Source organism: Lathyrus oleraceus, chromosome 3 (genome assembly GCF_024323335.1).
Source record: "Lathyrus oleraceus cultivar Zhongwan6 chromosome 3, CAAS_Psat_ZW6_1.0, whole genome shotgun sequence".
Taxonomy (NCBI): Eukaryota; Viridiplantae; Streptophyta; class Magnoliopsida; order Fabales; family Fabaceae; genus Lathyrus; species Lathyrus oleraceus.
The window spans coordinates 374,871,492-374,893,692 of record NC_066581.1 but is presented as its reverse complement, the minus strand read 5'-3'; the positions used below and the strand labels follow the sequence as shown (position 1 = coordinate 374,893,692).

The window sequence follows — 22,201 nt, the reverse complement described above, 5'->3', positions numbered from 1 at the left end:
AGGAGAAATAGAAACTCAAATTGATCATAGGGGGGATTTTATCTTATCAATACTATCCATTCATTTTGGGGGATGAAATGTACATTTCATCAACCCCTAAATCGAATAATATTGGTCATATGGAAGTTTAAATCAACCATTATCAAGGTCAAACAGAAAGTCAGACATCATAAAGTCAATCAAATGGCTCAACAATATTTTTAAACAATTAATCAATTAAAAATCAATTTTAAAATGAATTAAAATGCATTTTTAAATGGACAAAACTTCAAATCCCTGTAAATCATCAAATAAATGGTCAAAGGATTTATCCTATGTCAAACAAGGTTAGAGGACCTTAGACAAAAAAAATAGAATTTTTGGAAAGCCATAAGTATTTTAAAATATTTAAAAACAAGTCAAAAATCATTTAATTCACAAAAAATGTCAAAATTAATCCAAAAAAAAATTAATTCAAAACATGGAAAAGGAAAATATTTAAAGATTTTTGGTGAAAGTCTCATATTTTTTGGATTAAAGAATAATTTCTTATGAATTAAACAAAATAAAAGGATTAAAAGAAAAATCAAAAATTAAAAAGAAATAGAAAAAATGAGGGTCATCAGATCTCCCTCATTAATTGAGGTGGCAGATCTGATGGCCACGCGTGTGATGTCTGTGGTACACTCAAGACAAACACGCTGCAAAGATGGTCATCTGAACCAGGGGCCATGATTAAAACATTTAAACAAGATCAAATGGCTGGAAGGGCGCCAACGCACCACCGGAGCCCTAGCTCCGGTCTTCTTCTCTGGTGGACCTCATCGGACTGGTCCACCACCAACCTCCACAAAAATGGAAAATGAATACATTAATTTAAAGTAAAAATCCTCAATAGTCCAAATCTGACCTCAATTTCTTCCAATTCCACGTATATTGAAAGATACATGGAATTGAAATTTGAGGAGTGTGATATGAGTTGCTTCGATTTAACCTCAAAGTAACTCAATCTTGTTGCATACATTGGTAGGACTTCATCCAACCAAAAATTAATTGAAATGATGGAGAATTGAGAGAGAATCGAAGAGAGAAAGTTTCACAAAAATCACCTTCTGTTTGCAGTGATGAAGCTCGATATGGATCTCAATTGGCTTGGGCTTGCTTCTACTTATTTGCACGAGATGAATTGAGAGCTCAAATGGCTTGGACTCTTGGAGTTTCAACTTCAAAACATAAGTGAAATTGAAACTCGATTTTCAAATAAAAACCTTCGAGATTATCCTTTAATGGAGGTTTGGGGAAGAAGTACGGCAAGGCTTGGGCAATATATTTATAGGCTTTTCAAATGCTTTCCACACACTTTCAAACTTTGGCCAAAAATAGCAACTCTTGGTTACATGCTTGCACGGGCGTGTGATAGGCCCATTAAATGATGCCAAAAGGTCCAAAATCATGTGCTAATCAACCTGAAATGATAACATGGGATCATGCATTAGTGAAATGGAAATTGGACATGGAACATACCAAATGAGGCCATGCATTACACCCATGTGCAAGTCCTTCAAAAATGCTCCAAATGCCATGATCTTGGACTCTTTGGAAAGGTAACATGAAGGGGAACAACTTTTTTGTTTAAGACTTTTCCATTTGGAGCTTGGATCATGATGAATTTTAAGATGGAAGTTGGAGAAATCAAACATAGTTGAAAATTTTCAAAGTATAAAGTCAAATTATCACTTTTTTCCACCTTGAATAACTTTTGTTATGAGCTTCAAATGAAAGTTGTTTCATCACCAAAGTTGTATCTCTTTCATTCCTCTTAAATTTGGTCACAAATTTTACACCATTTGAATCTTGCATGAGGGAGTTATGGATTTTAGAAGTTGAGAAAAATTGTTTGTTCAATGGTAATGACCCAAAATGTCCTATAATGTTTACTCTTTGCACATGCCCTTGCAAGTAGAATTTGACATTTCTCAAAGAATTAAAGTTGGAGAAGACATATTGAAATTAATTATGAACCTTGTATGGCCTTCATATCATAAACATTGAGCAAGTTATGGTTCTTGTAAGTTGACCTTCCATATATGGCACAAACAAAATGACATATAATCTTTCGCCAGACAAAAATGACTTTCTAAGCAAAATTAGCTCTTGATGTCAACATGGAAGTTATTTGAAATGTAATAAAGAGTAACTTTTCTCTTGGAATCATTTTCATATGACAAAAATTGTAGGAGATAGGGTCTAAGGAATCCTAGATTTGACCTGTTGACTTTCTCTGGTCAACCTCCTTGAACCAACTTGCAAACTTGAAGTTCTTTTGATATTTGGGGCTCATGGAGAATCATATATGCATAAGATGATGTAAAATGAAGTATCCCTTGATATCTTTGACCAATTGGTGAAGAAACTTACTGAGGAAGTCACACAAGATACCTAGATGAATTAGGGCTTCCAAGGCAAACAAGCTTCAAAATCTTGATGAATTCTTTATCAACATGATAAATAAAGAACATGGGGACCCATATGGTGAAATATACTCAAAATGGATTTGAGTCCCATACGAGTGACGGTTCTTGAAGTGGGTTCGAGTCCCATGGAGAACACGATATCCACATGAAAGTCGAATCATAAGAGCATGCATGAACTGACCCTTTCCCTAGACGTAGGTCTGATCGGGGATCGATGTTTCGTGAATCTGAATAATGATTTTTTGATTTATGTGATCTCAAGTTACATGTTGTCATATGTTACGAACATCCCTTAAATACTTAATTCTTAGTTACGTTGTGTGAGTAATGCACAAGTAACGAAGGATGCAAACTTGAGTTAGGAATCGATTAGAAACCCTGTAGAGCCGAGTAAACCCATGGGATAGGGGAACTCACTGAGATTATTATCTCACCCCACTATTATTGTTGTTTTTCAGGTGTTATTTGCAAGTTAAATGGAAGAGAGGTTGTTTGTTGATGTTTCGAAGATTTTGGATTATCGGGATCTTTAGATGTGGATTGTGTGCAATAGAGATATTCCACATATGTCTTATTTTTATTTAGGCACTATTGTATGGCATGTGTCATACTTTCTATATTATTTCATGGACATGTATATAACGATGCCGCTAGACACTTGTGTTGTATCAATATCAAATAAATATCTCGTATACTATATTTTTTAGATGTATATTATATGGGGTGTTATAGGAACCCTTATTTATCAAACAATTCAATAAGTGAACTAAACTGAGGTAACAAATCTAAAACTTATCGAACTAAATTAAAATTAACTAATCGCGATAATAGTATTAATTAGAGTCGTCAAACTGGGTTAGCCCATATGAGTCGATCTGCCAAGTTCGAAAAATCATAGAGTTTGGGCCTTAAAAATTAGAGTACATGTTTTTCAAGATTTTTTTAACCCTACACTAAGAATCCTGCCACCCATTAGGGCTAGCACATATGGATCGCGGGTAGCCCTTTAGGCCCACATAACTAAAAATTCAGGAAAAATATATATAATAGTTATACATATGTTGTCTCACTCCAAAATAACACATTGATTTTTCTCACTTCAGTCAATTTTATATATATTCTATTCGATCTTTCTCTTTTAAATATTATACATAAATATAACCAAATTAATATTTAATTGTTTTGTGTTTAATTCACAATTTTCTTATATTCTATTAATTTCTTTTATTTTAAATACTTAATTATAATTATTGTATACAATTTAGATATATATTATATTTAAAAATATAGTATTTATAAAAATAATATAATACTTAAAAAAATATTATGCATAAAATAGTATATTTTTTTATTATATTTATAAAAAATATTATATGATTTTTTATTTTTGATTTAATTTTTGTTAAAAAATAAATAAAAGAAAAACTCGTTTAAAAATCAAATTCAAATAATAATTTTTAAATTCATATGACAACAAATTTTTTTATCTCAAACTTAAAAAATCTAAGGTCCGTCGGGACCGACCATTAAAGACCAAATAACCTTAACTACTTAAACTCAATTTTTCTTATAACTCATTTGAACGTTAAATATTAATAATTATTTCTACCGCTCCTTTCATTTTGTGAAAATATTTTTGAGTTCACTAAATAAGTAACCTAATTTTTTTAAAAAATTGAGTAGATCATCTAAATAAATCATAAAAATAACTTTTAAAGGGAAATATAATTCTCACGAAAATGTCATTTTATATAACAAACATATTAATTTTAAAAAAGTTTTATTATCTTTATTGTGTTTAAACTCAAATAACAATGTTTAGAGAATGTATCTAATTTATATCTTATGGGAAATATAATTCAAAGCTATCAAATTGAATTCAAATTTGTAACATTCGAATAACCCTAACAAAATACTTATTCAAAACCAATGTATCGAATAAATTCATTTTGATTATGAGCAAATTAAATCAGATCAGTTCGATTGAATTTTTGTTATGATTCAATTTAATTAAACTATAATTAAAAAGTTTTTATTCTTCACTATAAATAGCCACCAAAATAGATATATTCCTCCATGATTAATTTCTTCTTTCTTACTTAACTCAAAAGTTATCTCAACTTCACTCCAAAACGCATTGAATTGTAACCGAATACAGAACGCATCAATATCATGGGTGGTGGTTCCATTGTTTCTTCTTCTAACGGTACTATTCCTTTTCATTCTCTTTCGGTAACTAACACTCCTTTTTTAGTTTTTGTTTTTCTCTTTCAATTCCTCCAACAAGTATATAAATTTTTGAGTTTCTTCTGTTTGACCTAATGATCAATCAGGTATGCATGGAGATTTTCCCTTTCTCAGGTACTCTCATGATTCATGAATGATGATGATGATGATGATCATAGATTATTTATTCTTAATTTCATATTGTTTCAATTCTGATTTTTGATTTCTAATGTTTTTCAGGGATAATAGTGTGGAAAGTGAAAACACTTCTTCTTGTGATGATTTTGTAGTTAGTGAGAGGAAGAAGAGAGTTGGTATCAACCAGGAAATCTTGCAAAGTTTCAATGAATTGAAGATTGATAGCGAGAGTTTGAAAAAGGGGAAGAAGAAAATATTGAGGTGTTATTTGAACTCAAATTTTGTTTGTTTTTATCTGTTTAGCCATATATGTTTTTTAATATTAAGCAAAAGCTTCCAACTTGTTTTTTGTTGTTTTCTTGTTTCAAAACTCATTGAAAAATGAATTTAGGATTCTACTCAAAAGCATCGGTTTTTTTACTTTTGATGCTTAGTGTTTTCGGTTTGTTCCATAATAATGATTGTTTATGTGATATTATTCTGCACAAAGTAGTCAATCCCGAATGGCGAGTGGAGCGGTTGATCCCAAAAATGGGATAGCGGGATAGCTTATATTGAGATGGCCGCCATATTTTTGGACAAATTATATGAATAATAATTATAAATATATGAACTGCAGAGAGAAGAACGAAGTGCGGAGAGAGGGGAGGGAATGTTAGGGTTGAGTCTCAACTCAAATTTGAAGTGCAGAAATGTCGGTGAAAGAATGTTAGGGTTGAATTTCAACTTAAATTTGATTGAAAAACTCAAAATTACCCTTAAAACATTTTAAATTTAAGGGCTAATTTCGGTTTTTTAGAGGGAAAAGGTTAGTGAGACAGAAAGAGCACCAGGCCAGGAACTGTTCCGCCCCGGCTCCCGCTATTTACTTTATGGACGCTATAGTGTTCTGCATCGCTAAAGTTCTTCCCATAGACGCTATAGTGTTCTGCATCGCTAAGGTTCTTCCCATACGGCTTCCCTCTGCTCCACTCCGCTATAGTGGGATAGTGCCGCTATTGACTACTCTGCTTCTACACTTGAAGGCTTCACTGGGTGAAAACTTGTAATCCTTGTAGTCTGTAATTGAAATTGTGATGTGTAGTTCATGTTAATTATGAAAACAAATTTCAAATATTTCTGTGAGAGCGTATATGGAGTTGTATCTCAGAATGAATTTTATAGTGAGTGTGGTTTGATTGTTACAGCTATAGGCCCGGAGCTTCAATTTGGAAAGCTAGGGGCTTAAAGGTGTGTGATTATGATATACCAGAGACAACATGCCTCATATTAGTTGGTCCAAGTCTATCTGGGAAAACTAGTCTCATAAATAGAATCTCCAAGGTGTTCGACAACGACAAATTTGCACCCGCGAGAGCACAAGTATCATGTATTCATTTCATTAACATATCTTTTATACATGATCAGACTAAACAACTGTTCATTGTCCTAAGAAATTTTTATTGCATTTATCTTTTGATGCCAGATAACTCACTTATAGGGGATGGAACTTACTTCCTCCATGAGTATATGATTCCGAGAAACTCAAATTCTATCTGTCTGTATGATACACGTAGTTTATCAGATAAGTCTCATGAGAATAACAAAATGCTGAAGAATTGGATGACAAAAGGTGTTCGTGATGGAGAGCTTGTTGTCAGGTTTGAATATTTAAAAACTTAACATTCCCGATATTATACAAAATGTTAATATTTACATCACGTTTTACAAATTCTCTATCAGGAGTATAGATAATCAGAGACTGTGTGAAAGTTTAAAGTGCAAAGGTGACGACAAGAAAGGTTTCATTTCCAGTAAGAGTAGAAAAGTTAATTTTGTAATATATGTCGTTAATGGTCTTTCGGTTCTGAATGCGATGAAGAGTGCCACTGATGCTTCGGAAGCACAGTATATTAAAACGGTTGTTTCTACTTTCAATTACCCATTCCTGTCATTTAAAGGTATTTTCCAGACTAGCTTATGTGCTTTCCTCGTATAAATTCGGACACTTTCTAAAATCAAGGCCACAATCACATCACTGACTGACTCCACTCCCTCTCTTTGATTATTCTTTCCTCTCCGCATATAGACCCTCCACAACAGTGGTCAATCTGATAGTTTATTTCTATTGCCTGCAGATGACAAACCTGTACTTGTTATAACTCATGGGGATCTCCTATCTCTCTCGGACTGTGCCTGTGTTCGTGCATTTTTGGGGGATCTATTGGGAATTCCACCAACAACGCAAATTTTTGACATCCCAGGTAACCCTTCAACTTTTGTTACATTCCATTTCATTGAATATTCTTTGATGTCGTTAAATTAATATAAATTTAACCATTTCTTAATTCTCCTGCAGACAGTGATGACCCTGTGACTGAATCTGCCATAATTGGAATGTTAAGACATACTCTTGAGCATGCTGATAGAAATTTTCCTCTGAAAAGTAACGTTATGAATAAGGTTTGTACTATTTCCCCAAATTTATTGTTACAAGCTTATAACAAAAGCTTTTTTTAGTTGATAACAAACAGTGACCAAAGGCGCATTTTAACAAAACCTCATTGAATTTTCATACTGTTGGTGCTTGCAGGTTTTTAAAATATCTGCATCACTATTCATGATTTTGCTGATACTAGGAATAGGATTTGCCATTGGGTTGGCTCAAAATAAGTTCATGCACCAGTGCCATGCCCCTCAACAGCAAGCACCTCAACCGCAAGCTTGTAGTAGTGAAGTTCATGAAATGCATCCAAATCTGAAAATTTGTAAAAACGAACCCAAGATTGAGCGTCCAGAACCGAAAGTTCCTGAAAAGGAACCTAAGATAGAGTGGCATAAAATTCGGCACATATGGTAACTATGAATGTTACTGATATGGCTTGTATTGTATAAAGCTCTGTTATGGAGTATTTGGCTATCATTGAATTTGAAATGACACTCTCTTTAGTGAAATCCATATGATTTTTTTTACCAAGTACATATTGATTTGAAGTATGTTGAGAACCTTCAAAATTGATTTCAAATACTTCCCAATACCATTCCACCACTAGAAAAATACCCTATTATAGAAGCATTTGCATGCAATTTGCAAAATAAAAGATGTTGAGAAACTTCATATAAAATAATCAAAATTGATAACAATCATTCTAACTTCAACATAAAGAAAACTATCAGAGTAAACTTAAACAACAACAAATTATGACCAAAGTTGGCTAGTATGAAAATATGAATTCCAGAGGAATTCCATCAATTTTTCTTCAATAATTTCTAGCTATAATTCTATGTAAAACTGAAACAAAATTTGAGCAAATTCCAAAACTTCAAAATCCACAACATTTGGAGCTAGTACTAAATTATTTCAAGCAGATTCAATCAAGAATCATTGCTCCTAAAAATATGTAGAACTTGGAATACCCTGCAAGAAGGAAGCCCTTGTCTTAAGGTCGGTCGAGAATCGTCCTAAAACAGCAATAGTGGCAGTACTACTTCCAAATTTTTCAATACCCCTAGAAATCATACATGTGTGGCTTGCCTCTACAACAACTATCACATCTCCACCGATCAGCGGCGAAATCGTTTCAGCTATCTGTCTTGTAAGCCTCTCCTGAACTTGAAGCTTGAAACCGTAAAAATGTACTATGGATTGTAAAAGAGATTTTCCGATCGGACTGAATCCATCTGATAGGAGGTAACCTATGTGAACAACACCGTGAAATGGAAGTAAATGGTGCTCGCATTGTGACCAAAATGATAAGTTCAGCTCAGAGCATATTTTCTTGTTATCCATGTCTACCTTTTCGTTCACGCTTAAAGAATCTATTCCACCATTGAGAAAACCATTCAACTTCATGTCGAAGTTGCTGTTCTGAAAGTTCATTAACCACTTCACAAATCTAGTTGGGGTTCCTCTAAGCTCCTTCCTTAGTGGATCTTCTCCCAAAGATTTAATAACTGAAGTTACTGCAGTGACCATTGCAGGGTTGACCGGTACGATTTTGGAGGAAACTTTGGCTGACTGAGAAGGACACCAGGAGGAGTCCAATGATCCTCTAACATGGATTTTTTCCAGACTGATACCTCTAAATTTAAGGAGATTAAAGAAATCAGCCCATTCGTCTGCATTTTTGTTTTCAAAAACCCCGGAACCGGCGGAAACGAGTGTCTTAACCAATCCTTGGTGGTTTGATTCGAGAAAGATTGATTCTATGTCTGGAAAGTGGATATGTGTACATTGAAGTATGACGGCAACACCAGCTGGCTTTATTCCATGATGCAAAGCAGAACACACTTCATTTGCGAGGCGCTGAGGATCTTGGAGTCGTTTTGCAAATACATCAGCAACACGAGATAGCTTGCTTAAACCGATAACTCTTTCGCCAGAAGGAACATAACCTACGTGACACTTAACCTGGAACGGAAGCATGCATGACTCGCAATAGGAAAATAAGTCAATATCTCGGACGATCACAAGTCCGCCAGCTCCACCAGCATGGCCAACTCTGTTATCAAGACCAGCTTCGGGGAATAAAGCACCTTCAACAATGTCTTTTACCTTTTGCCTGTAACCTGGAAGAAGATAAACAGAAGCTTAGAACAGAACTTTGTGAATTTCATGAGTCAGGTATGAAGTAAAATATTATCTCAGTGGTAATGTTAAGAAAAAGTTTCAAGCTAAAGAAGAAGACCCTTTTCCCATAACTCAACTCTAAGAACATGATAATCCAGAATTCTCAGGGTTCTCTCTCTACATTTTGTAACCTGAATACTTAGCATTCTCACTTATAGATATCAGAGTAGTCAATAGCGGCGCTATAGGGGAGTGAAGCGGAGGCGGCTATGGGAAGAGCCTTAGTGGTGCAGAACACTAGCGGCCGTTATATGGAAAATGGCGAGATAGCAGAGCTGTTCCCGGCCCGGAGCGGTTTCTGGCCCGCTATTCTTTGCCACTATAGGGTAAATAGCAGGATAGCGGAGCAGTTTCTAGCCCGCTATCCTTTCCCCCTATAAAAAACCGAAATCACCCCTTGAATTTTAAATGTTCTAAGAATAATTGAGTTGAGACTCAACCTTAACCTTCCTTCATGTCATTTCTGCACTAAAGTTTGAATTTTGAGATGTAATGTTTTGATTGAAAAGAAGGGTACAAAGATATACCCTTTTTGGTTAAGCAAGCAACTAAGCTTCTCTTTTCTTAAACAACATCTAAACAAACCTATAATTATTGAGTGCCTGAGACATGGCAATGAAGTTGACTGTAACAACCGACAAAAAGAAGTGAAGAAATTTTAAATCAACTATAGTTTTCTATTTTTCCATAAGAAACTACTTATTATTCAGTATACAGTACCAATATCCAAGAACTTCAATTTTGTCCACTCAGAAGAAAAGGACAAACATGTATACAAAAAGTACTAGGGAATTCAGAAAGCCTGTACATAAACAACAAATAAATCCTCAACTATAACAGCTTTTTCTCAAACTTTTTCACAGGAACAAAGATAGAAAAAGATCCAGTAACATATCCAGCTAATTAACATCAAAATTACATCAGATCCAATTTTCGCCACAGCATAATTAAACATAGACTTAAAAGCTAAGTTGATAACTATGATTCAACAACATATATATCTTCAAAGAGTGAGAAAGAAAACATGTTTTCACCTCTTGTTCCTTCACGAAGGGCCTTAGCAACACGGAGTGGAGTCTTCCTAATACCTTCCCTGTTAATATCTTCTCCTAGACCCAGCAGCAAAACCTTGACAGCATCTTCAATGGCAGAAGCATCTTTTCCCACTTCAGAACAACCGTTACTCAATCCATTTTCAAGCTCAACGATGAAACGCCCATCATCTAAACAGCCCATTGAAATAACAGAAATCCCAATAGAAATAATGAAACCAAAAAACAGAGAAAAGAAAAAGAAGAATCAAATCTCAGCAGGGTGACATGCACCCCAAAAGATAAAATTTTAACGAAGACCCAAGTTTTGAAAGCACAAATCACGTCTGAAAATGATAAAGGGTTGTAGAGATCGAGGTTGAAAAACGAAGACGAGGAGGAATAGCCAATGAACAAACAGAGAAAGAGAGAGGCCAAGAAAAAAGGAATGAAAACGAAACAGAAAAAGGGGTTGGTGGTGTGGTGTGGTGGGGTGAGTTGGTGTTGTTGGACCTGATTGGATTTGAATTGTGTGGATCACTCAATCTTACGTTGTTGTTATTGCAAATTGCAATTCCAAATTGCAATTGCACATTACATAGGTCTTGGAATTGGAAGGAGGAATATTATTTAATACTTAAAGTGGGAACCAATTCAAATTTAAATATTATAATAAATAATTCTATTTTATTTTATTTTTTTAATTACTAGATTCTGTTTGGTAAGATTAAAAAAATACTTTTAAATTGTAACCAATTAAATCGATAATTCAAACTAAATCAAACTGAAAAACACCAATTTTTTTTTATTCAGTTCAAAAACCAAACCAACCAATAAAAATCGAGATAGTTTGGTTTGGTTCTCGATTTTTGTTTTTAGAAACCGTCAAATCAATGAACCAAACCGATGACTATAAATACATATTTAATCTTTTATTTAGTCTATTATTAAGTTCAAATTTTGTATCAATCCAACAATTCTCCGTCTTTATTTATACTTCCTTTCTTTGAACAAAATCGAAATCATAAGTCATAAAAATTTGATCTAAACAAATTGCTATGTTGGTTTCTCGTCACCGTCATTTTTATAGGTTATGGTTCCCTTATTCATGTTCAAGTTCTATTTGTTAGTTTTCATCTTCTTTTTTTACCTTTTATGTTTCTTCTTCAAGGAATTTCCTTCTAGTCTTGTTACAAAATAGTTTAGAGGTGTATTTAAGGTATGAAATATGTTAATTTATGTGTATTGAAACCTTTTGTTTTTATTGTTGTGTTTTATTTGATAAGCTTTCAAATCTCTTTCCAAACTTCTTATGTCAAGTGTCAACTTTTATATTGGATAGTAAACTTATTTCATAATACAATGAAAATTATGTTAATGTTTCGTATGGATTAAGAATAACTTGTAAGTTGTTTGAAAAGTAGAGCATGAAATATATTATATGAAATGTGATATTTAAAAAAATAATACCATAAAATACACTAAAAAATATGATAGCAAATAATACACAAATGAATATAATATTTAAAAAATAAAATAAATCAATCCACCAAACCAAACCAATTAGTTTGATTTGGTTCCATTTAAAAAAAACACTAAAAATCGAATCAAACCAAACTGATGGAGATGTCATTTGTCGAAAAATATTTTAACCAAAAATTGATCCAAATCGATGGAGATGTTATTGGTCGGGCAATATTTTAATCAAAATTGATCCAAACTGAATCGATATATATATATATATATATATATATATATATATATATATATATATATATATATATATGTATGTCTTGCTAACTTGTGCCCTTAAGGAACAAGGTAATGATACTACAATTAGAAAATTTGCCCTTAAGGAACAAGTTAATGATACTACAATTAAAAAATTTGTGTTGAATAAAACAATGTTTCTACAAATAAGTCATTAACTTGTGCCCTTGGGCGCATGTTAGCGTTAGTGTATATATATATATATATATATATATATATATATATATATATATATATATATATATAACACTAAAATATATTAAAGGTTTATATATAAATTTTGTAATCAATATTAACTTAGTGTCTTGGATTTGGCATGTAATATCTAGTGGGTGTACTAGTTTTTTTTATTGTAAATATTCTATAGATTTCATCAAGTTGAGTTGATTTCTTGTATGTGAAATAGAGTATTTTGAAGGAAAATCGCAATACAAACTGCAGTAGAAAACAAAAAAAAAATTATTTAGTTGATTCTTACGAATGATGTATGATCAATGATAGAAAGATTATCTCTTGTAACGATTAACATCTTTGATATAGAATCGGATGAATGATCATGAGCGTTAAATGCAGAACAACGCTTCTACTCAGTCCACATGAATAGAGTGTCTTCAGTCTTAGTGCTAGCTGCTACAAATGAAAACTTTGAATGAGAGAGAAAGAGATTAATTATGATCATGGTTTCACAAACCAAATTTTATCAAGTGTTAAAGCTTAGGCACAAGAGTTCTATTTATAAAATCACTTGTGTGGGATGCAAGCTAAAAAGCTCACTTGAGTGCAACGTATCTTATGGTGTACAATATTTCACTCAAACGCATGATACCTTGTTGTATTCCACTTAAGTGCACCATACCTTACGGTGTTCTACAATTCACTTAAGCGCAATGCACCTTACGGTGCTCCTTATGCATTATATCTCTCATCATTTTGTCTTTATGTGTGTGATCTTGTAGGTTCTCATAATGTTGGCAATTATATTAAATCACATATTTAATATAATAAACACTTAGTGGCATCTGGCAACATATCATTGCTACCCAAGTCACAAGAATGTCATTTGTTATAATGAAACATGTCCATGATAATGTTTTTGTGTACAATTACCTTACAGTGTTCTACGGTTCACTAAAGTGTATCATACTGTTGAATGTAATTTTAAGTGTCGCGTTTTTGTTATCGTCTCCACAGGGATTGTGAGATATCACCGCCTTTCGACAGTTGTTTTAATTCTTAGCTTAAGGTAACAATGGGGTTTTGGTATTTGTCACGGTATCTTGCATAAAAGTGTAATAAAATGCGGTAAAAGTTTTGGTTTTAATATTTGAGAAATATTGCCAAAGTTAGGGTTCGACGATCACTTTGCATGTATATGTTCGATCAACAAAACTTATAAACTCCTTTAGATGATAAACTATTTCACAAAGTCCTCCCAATGTGTTTATCTCTAACACACATTGTGAGTTTTCCCATTTTGATCCATTGTTTATCTCTAACACAATCTATCAAAATGACAACTTTTTGGTTCAACCTTATGGTGAACAAAATCATTCATTACTATCTCTAGCTAACAAACAAGATTGGATGAAAACCTAGGTTAAGAGTTGGTAAACATCTCTCGATCATAAACCAACACAAAGAGTTTTGAATAAGAATAAAGTTTTCACCATATATTCACCATTAAAGAGTTTACAAATGAAGATCATCCCATTTACACACAAAGCTAATGATCATCTACATCTAACCTTGACAAAATGAAGGACTTAGCTACTCATTTTCATGGTAGCTTGGTCAACAAGTCTCGGAAGAAGGTTGATCAACATCCGAGTCGAATAATCGAGATTGGATGGGAATCCACCTTCTTTTTGTGAAAGATTGTTAAGAGATGAAGAGAAATGATTTCTAGGTCACAAAAGATCCTAAGAGCAATGCTGGAAAAATATCTAAAAAGTACAAAAGTATGGAGGTGCAAAAGTATGGCTCCAAAAAGTAGCCCTTGCTACTTATAGAGCTGCTACTGAGCTGTCATGCTCGCTAGGCGAGCAGAATGGCTCGCCTAGCGAGCCCCTAAATGAGGCACCTGATGCACCTGCGCCCAGAGAAATAACCTTTGCCAGACTGTCATGTTCGCTGGGCGAACAAAACCTTCGCTAGGCGAAGCCCACGCTTCAACCTTCGCTCCAGCGAGCTTGAGAGGTTTTGCTACTGGAATGCTCGCTGGGAGCTCGCTAATGGCTCGCCTAGCGAGTGAGTGCTGGCTGCGCTTTTCACCAAGTCTGGACGTGTTCGCTACACACTTCGCTGGCAGCTCGCCTAGCGAATTTGTTGATGTTTGCCACTGTAAAATACTGGAGCTTTTCGCTGGGTTCTCGCTGGGCGCTCGCCTAGCGAGTTCTTCGCCACAGCCCTCGCCTAGCGAGCAAGCTGATGAATGCATCATTTCTTTGGTCCCTTTGCCAACTTTCTTGTGGCTTCATTTTCTATTATTTCATGCCTAATTCCTGCACAATAACACACAAATCAAAGGTACCAAGATCGTTTATCATTGTATTGCAATTCATCAAAAACAAAGGTTATTTCGAACACTTTAGCAAGGAAACGGAGTGAAAGATACCCATATTTGATAGCTCAAATAAGCACTTTTGGGTATCTAACAACTCTCCCCAACTATATTCTTGCTTGTCCTCAAGCAAAGTATGCCTCTTGAAGGACAAGAGGATTTGCATTAAGAAAAAGGTTTCTCCGAAATCGGATAAAACGGCTCAAATACAAGTGAATCAGCAGATACAAATTTCCAACGGTTAGAATAAAATAATACACAAGAACTAAGACTTAGTAGCAATGCGAAATATGTATCTATCTACAACAATATTATCTTGAATGAATCACCCTATCTCTCCTCTTCGAATAAGGATTGAAGAAATTACGCGTTTGCAACCGCGGGAATAATCTCACTCTCCAACAAACAATGAAGAAATCAATTCAATTCATACAATGTCTAACAATTATAAATGGTAATGTGGAAGCACGAAGATCACTAAGGGCTTTTCGGTTGAAGCTTGGTTAGGTTAACAAACAAGGGTCATTTCTAAGGCCATTGAAAATGAAATTGTCGATGCAAAAGAGACATTCACTGTACATTATTCACACATCTCAACTTCGTTCCATTTATTTCTCATTTGAAACCTTCACAACTCTTATTTCACAACTCAATTTTTGTTTTTCACTATTTTTATTCCAAGCAAGCATTCATTTTTATTTTCTCTATATTTTTTTTTCTTTCACATCATATTTACAAAACAGATGTTTCTCTTTTCTATATTTTATATATATATATTTTTTTTTTTATGCTTGCTCGGTTTTTCAAGAGTTGTGGCACTTACCGATTCTCATTTTCGTTCTCCCCAACTTATTTCTTACTCACCCTAAGTGAATGCTCTTGACTTTTTACGGCAAAAGAACAATTATCAAAATTTTCCGGGTTTCAAGAAAAAGATTTTTGAAATCTCGCTTTATTTCAAGCTGAGATTCAACTGTTTAAGCTCAAAGGGGTTAACGAATACTCTCTCTGCTCACAGGTAAGTTGTATTTGGAATTGGTTGTGCTCGATAGAAAACAAGTGCCTTGATCATTTCTAATTGCTTCCACATATTCACAATAATAAAAGACAAAGCATGAATCAAATGAATCAACAAAGCTTATTAGAATCCAGCATTTAAGTGTAAAATGGAGGTTTCCTCACAATTTGTGGTTTTAAGTCCTAGATGAAACATTCATTCAATTATGTTGCAAAAAGACAATACTCAATTACAAAAAAGAGTAAAGTTCTTAGTGCATTCTAAAATTCTAGCCGGAGGTAACCATGTACCTTAGCATTGTTCACTTGTTTATTTTTATCATTGCCATCCAAGCTCAGATGCACCTTCATTGGATACTTCTTTGAGGAGCAACCAATCTAGAAGGTTTGACACTCAACCAACCAAAAATTTATTAAAACAGAAGAAATTTAAAACATAAATAATAACATTACTTCAAAATTTAAATTTGTTCATGGGGGACAAAACACCCCAAAAGTACATAGCCAAAATCAAAATACACAAGTCTGAAAATACAATAGAAATAAAACATAATATGAAAAATAAAATAACTTAGCCCTCCACGGACTCATAACCCTCATCAGTACCGGCCTCAGAACCGGTAGCCTCATCATCATCATCTCCATCAGCAGCACCAAAAGAAGCACCAGCACCTGCCCCCTCTCCAAACACAGGTCTGTCCACAGGCCAGCTAGCGTTAAGCAGAAACTGCTCACGCGTCATCAACGAGTGATTACCGGAGGGGTCACGTCCCTGCAGCTGTAACAGCTGCATAGAATCGTGCATATCGAGCATGGCACGCTGAGTTGCCGTCATCCAGTCCCAATTGTAGTTGCAGATCGCCTGCTGCAAAGGATCGGATCCTAGAGTAGAAGTATCAGGACCATCAGAAGCCCCGGTAACCTCAGCAGCTGAACTACCTCTTACATTTTTCGGTTTGCAATACTTGGCCACGTATCGGTCATCAATGGGCGACGGGATCCTTACTTGACCCCTAGAGGGTAGCCTCACCCTCGCTTGCATGCACAAACTCATGATTAGGCAAGGGAAAGCCAGGGGACAATTCACTCGTGCCCCCGACTTTAGCCCGCTTTCAATCACGGACTTCAGCTCATAAGCAATAATCCTCGCCATATCAATCTGGACGTTAGTGAGGATGCTGTGTACCAAGTGTGCCACTGGGATCGGCACTGTAGAAGTATGAGACTTGGGTGTGATGTTTGTCAGAACCAACAAAAGGATCAGTTGAGCCAAGGGAGTCATGTCCTCCCTATGGTATCTCATGGGAACCCCAGATGGGTTCAGCTCAACTGATTTCCCTCTCAAAAGCAGGGCAGCAGAAATTGCATCAGTATCCCGGTGAAGCCTTAATTCTGTGTGGTAGGTGTCTCTCTCCTCGGCTCCCAGCTGGAACGGTTCACCCAGGACACGGTTAATTGCATCCCGATCGAACGCAACAGGACGGCCGGACACTCTAGATGTCCATGTAAATGGCTCGTCATCATCCGGCAGTGCGTTCGCATAAAATTCACGCACCGTTGCGATATCGTAGTGCTCCAGGGGGGATATTAACCGATCCCACTTTTTGTTGTTGATCAACCCGGCGAATGTTCGGTTCGTGCCTTCAGGGTTGATCAAGAATCTCTTTTCTGGTAAAATATTTCGTTTCTCCAAAGCAACATATCTTGCGGCTTGCTTTGGCCCGACAAATTTGTCGGTGTCGAATTGTATTGGTACGGGACGGGAAGTGTTCCCTCCCTTTCTCTTCTTCGAAGCTCCGGATCTGGATTCCATCTGCAAAACATAAAGAGGAAGCAACACAAACACAAAACAGATTAGACAGCAAAACCAGAATTCAAAGTATTGTCATGCTCGCTGCTGCTTCGCCTAGCGAAGTGGCAGCGAATGCTCGCCCCAGGTTCGCCTAGCTAGTTGCTAGCGAAACTTACGGGTTTTGGGTTCTGCTATGTTTACAGTGGAATTTTGGCAAAACCCAAGTTCTCATGGTATCTATTTTAGAACAAAATGATCTATCAAGAAAAGAATCATTCTAGGATACATGTAATTCGAAACCTACATGCAAAACCTAAAGTTCCCCACATGCAAAACCTAATATACCCATTCCCCCAAATTCACCCTAAATGACATGCAACTCAGAAATTTACAAAGTTCAAACATAAAGAAATGGAATTAGGGCAAACCTTAGCAAAATAGATTGATTGAATTCGAAGTGCAGTGGAGGTTGGTATGCAATGTTAGGGTTTAGAGTTTGAGATGAAATGTGAGAGAGTGCTTGTGAGAGTGGTGTGTGAGAGCTCGGTTCAGAGTTTTTTAAAAAAACAGAAAAGTTGCATTTGGGCCCAAAAGAGTGGCCTGCTGATAATTTAAATTAGTGCTGCCACGCAGCGCTCGCTTCTGCTTCGCCTAGCGAGCAGCTAGCGAATCTGCTCGCTACTGTTTCGCCTAGCGAGCATCAAGCGAGCATGACAGGATTTGCCTTTTCAAAAACAGCATACCTGGTACATTCAGCAAGGTTTTAACAATTGGAATCCCACTACAACACAACAGAAAAACTGTAAATACTTACAATGTTGGGGTGCCTCCCAACAAGCACTTGTTTAACGTCGGATAAGCTCGACGGTGCGATGCTCACAGAGGAGCATCCAAAGGAATAGCACAGCTTTCGCGATCCACATGACCGCCAAGATAAACCTTCAAACGTTGGCCATTAATGGTCCAAATGTCCTTCTTTTCCATGTCCTCAATGACAATAGCTCCGTACTCCTTAACTTCTTTGACCCGAAATGGCCCGGACCATTTTGATTTCAACTTTCCGGGGAATAACTTCAACCTGAAATTGAACAAGAGGACCAACTGTCCGGGCACAAATTCTTTCTTTCGGAGCTTTTTGTCATGGTATTTTTTTACCTTCTCTTTGTACAACCAACTTGAGTGATATGCGGCATTGCGCATCTCTTCCAACTCAAGCAGTTGCACCTTCCTTTTCTCACCGGCCAAATCATTTTCAAAATTTAAAAATTTCAGAGCCCGCAAGGCTTTGTGCTCCAATTCGACCGGCAAATGGCAAGTTTTACCAAACACCAATTGAAAAGGAGTTAGGCCAATTGGAGCTTTAAAGGCGGTACGGTATGCCCATAACGCTTCATCCAATTTTTGTGACCACTCTTTTTTCGAATTTGACACAGTTTTTTCGAGGATTCTCTTAGTCTCACGATTAGAGACCTCAGCTTGCCCATTAGCCTGTGGGTGATACGGAGTTGCCACTCTGTGTGATACACCGTAATGTTTTAAAATGCTTTCCAATGGTGCATTACAAAAGTGTGACCCTCCGTCACTTATCAACACTCGGGGGGTTCCGAAACGGGAAAATATGTTTTTCTTCAAAAAAATTATTATCGTTTTCGCATCCGCCCGAGGTGAGGCAATCGCCTCAACCCACTTAGAAACGTAATCAACTGCGACAAGCATATACTCGTTACCATAAGAGGGTGGGAATGGTCCTACAAAATCGATGCCCCAACAATCAAATACTTCGACCTCTTGGATGTTTTGGAGAGGCATCTCGTCTCTCTTACCAATCCCACCGCTTCTCTGGCAACTATCACAACTTTGCGCATGGATATGTGCGTCTTTGAAAATAGTGGGCCAATAAAATCCTGACTGAAGGATTTTAGTGGCCGTTCTCACCCCATTATAGTGTCCGCCGTAAGGCGAGTTGTGACAATGCCAAAGGATGCTCTGCGCTTCATCGCCAGTAACGCATCTCCTTAAAAGGTTATCACTACCCAACTTAAACAAGTACGGGTCATCCCATACATAATACTTGGCATCCGAAAGAAACTTCCTTTTTTGGTTCGAAGTTAGGTCGGGAGGCACAAAACCACTAGCCTTGTGGTTCGCAAAGTCTGCAAACCACGGCCTAACTTGAACTTTGAACAGTTTTTCATCAGGAAATTCTTCCCGGATTTCCTTCTCTGACGCGGTAACCTCCACATTAACTAAGCGGGATAAATGATCCGCCACCAAATTTTCCGATCCTTTCTTGTCTTTAATTTCAACATCAAATTCTTGCAACAAGAGGATCCAACAGATGAGCCTTTGCTTCGAATCCGGTTTGGTGAGCAAATATTTAATCGCCGCGTGGTCCGTATACACTACGACTTTAGACCCTATAAGATAAGACCTAAACTTTTCAAGCGCATACACTATCGCAAGTAATTCTTTTTCAGTGGTGGCATAGTTAATTTGATCCTCATTAAGAACTTTACTTGCGTAATGTATCGCATGAAAAAAAAATTCTTTTCTTTGGCCTAATACCGCTCCGATTGCATAGTCGCTTGCATCACACATTAACTCAAAATTTAAATTCCAATTTGGAGCGACTATAATTGGAGCGGTAACCAATTTTTATTTCAAAGTTTCAAAAGCTTGCAAACATTCATCGGTTAAGAGAAATACCTGGTCCTTAGCTAGCAAATTACTCAAAGGCTTAGCCACCTTTGAGAAGTCTTTGATAAAGCGCCGATAGAACCCGGCGTGCCCCAAAAAGCTTCAGATTCCCTTCACATTCACCGGAGGAGGTAACTTTTCAATCACTTCAACCTTAGCTCGATCAACTTCAAGCCCTCTTGAAGAGACTTTATGGCCAAGCACTATCCCCTCGGTCACCATGAAGTGACACTTCTCCCAATTAAGCACAAGATTGGTCTTCACACATCTTTCAAGCACCGTTTTCAAGTTTGCCAAGCATAGACTAAAGGACCCACCAAATACCGAGAAGTCATCCATGAAGACTTCCATTGTTTTCTCAATAAGGTCGGCAAAAATGGCTTGCACACATCGTTGGAAAGTCGCCGGTGCATTGCACAACCCAAAGGGCATTTTTCGGTATGCGAAAACTCCAAACGGACATGTGAAAGCCGTCTTTTCATGATCGGCCGGGTCAACCGCAATTTGGTTATACCCGGAATAGCCATCCAAGAAACAATAGTATTGTTGCCCCGAGAGTCTTTCGAGCATTTGATCCATGAACGGGAGTGGAAAATGATCTTTTCGAGTTGCGGTATTCAACCGCCTATAATCAATACACATTCGCCACCCCGTTGCAACTTTAGTAGGGATCAACTCATCCTTGTCATTGCGGATCACGATAATTACACCTTTCTTCGGAATAACATGCACGGGACTAACCCATGGACTATCCGAAATCGGGTAAATCATTCCCGCATCCAACAACTTTACAACTTCTTTTCTTACAACCTCCTTCATGGTAGGATTTAAGAGGCGTTGTGGTTGAGCTACCGGCTTAAAATCCTCTTCCATCAAGATCTTGTGCATGCAATAGGAAGGACTAATTCCTTTTAGATCGGAAAGAGTCCAACCCATGGCTTCTTGATTTTTTTTAGCACATTGATCAAGCGGGCTTCTTCATCATTTGACAAAAGGTTGCTTATGATGACCGGCTTTGCTTCGGTCTCATCTAGGAATACATACTTCAAAGTAGAAGGTAATATTTTCAATTCAATAGGCGCTTTTTCGTCATTAACCTCCTTCTTCAAGTCTTCCTCCTCAACTTCCCACGGTTGTAGTTCGTCTAAACCATCAAGTTCCTTTAAGCATTCATCAAGAGCTTGCTCTTCTTCAACGGTGAAAACCTCCAATGAGTCGTCAAGAGCTAACTCCATAGGAGATATCTCATGAATATGCTTAGAAACCTCCAAAATTGCCTCTTCAATCACATTGATGCGAAAGCTATCATTTCTATCTTTTGAATGCTTCATTGCTTCGAATAGATCGAATGTAACTTCCTCATTTTGGACTTTCACCTTCATCAAACCGTCATCAACGTCTATCATCATTCACGCGGTTTTCATGAACGGTCGGCCCAAGATGAGCGGAGCATCATCATCTTCTTCCATATCAATAACAATAAAATCGACCGGGAAAAAGAATTTGTCGACTTTAACCAAAACATCTTGGGCTACTCCATGAGGATGGGTAGTCGACTTATCTGCCAATTGCAACGTCATTCGGATGGACTTAATTTCAATGTTGCCAAGCCTCTTTATAATAGACAAAGGTATAAGATTAATGCTTGACCCCAAGTCAATTAGTCCTTTCCCGACATAGATATCACCAATTTTAACCGGCAAAGTGACTCTTCCCGGATCAACCTCTTTTTTCGGAAGCGTCCTTTGAATAATTGCACTACAGCTCGCATCTAGGACAATGGTCTCCGGTTCCGTATACCTCCGCTTTTTTGTAAGTATGTCCTTCATGAATTTGGCATACTTGGGCATTTGCTCCAAGGCTTCGGCAAACGGAATGTTGATTTGTAGTTGTTTAAAGATATCCATG

General features: G+C 36.5%; 2 protein-coding genes across 2 annotated transcripts; one reads left to right on the top strand and one right to left on the bottom strand.

Moving 5' to 3' along the window:
• The first annotated feature begins 4,455 nt into the window (after nt 1–4,455).
• On the top strand, nt 4,456–7,776 carry LOC127127797 (uncharacterized). The gene is made up of 9 exons (XM_051057082.1): nt 4,456–4,659; nt 4,787–4,814; nt 4,920–5,078; nt 6,005–6,186; nt 6,283–6,457; nt 6,540–6,757; nt 6,935–7,060; nt 7,156–7,259; nt 7,390–7,776. Exons 1-9 carry the CDS (start codon nt 4,626–4,628, stop codon nt 7,654–7,656), a joined length of 1,293 nt encoding a protein of 430 aa, XP_050913039.1. The 5' UTR covers nt 4,456–4,625; the 3' UTR covers nt 7,657–7,776.
• A 107-nt stretch (nt 7,777–7,883) lies between these two features.
• On the bottom strand, nt 7,884–11,062 carry LOC127127796 (GTP cyclohydrolase 1). The gene is made up of 2 exons (XM_051057081.1): nt 10,461–11,062; nt 7,884–9,365 (listed from the first exon to the last, which is right to left on the bottom strand). The coding sequence occupies exons 1-2, from the start codon at nt 10,660–10,662 to the stop codon at nt 8,188–8,190; spliced, it is 1,380 nt and encodes a 459-aa protein (XP_050913038.1). The 5' UTR covers nt 10,663–11,062; the 3' UTR covers nt 7,884–8,187.
• Nucleotides 11,063–22,201: the final 11,139 nt, after the last annotated feature.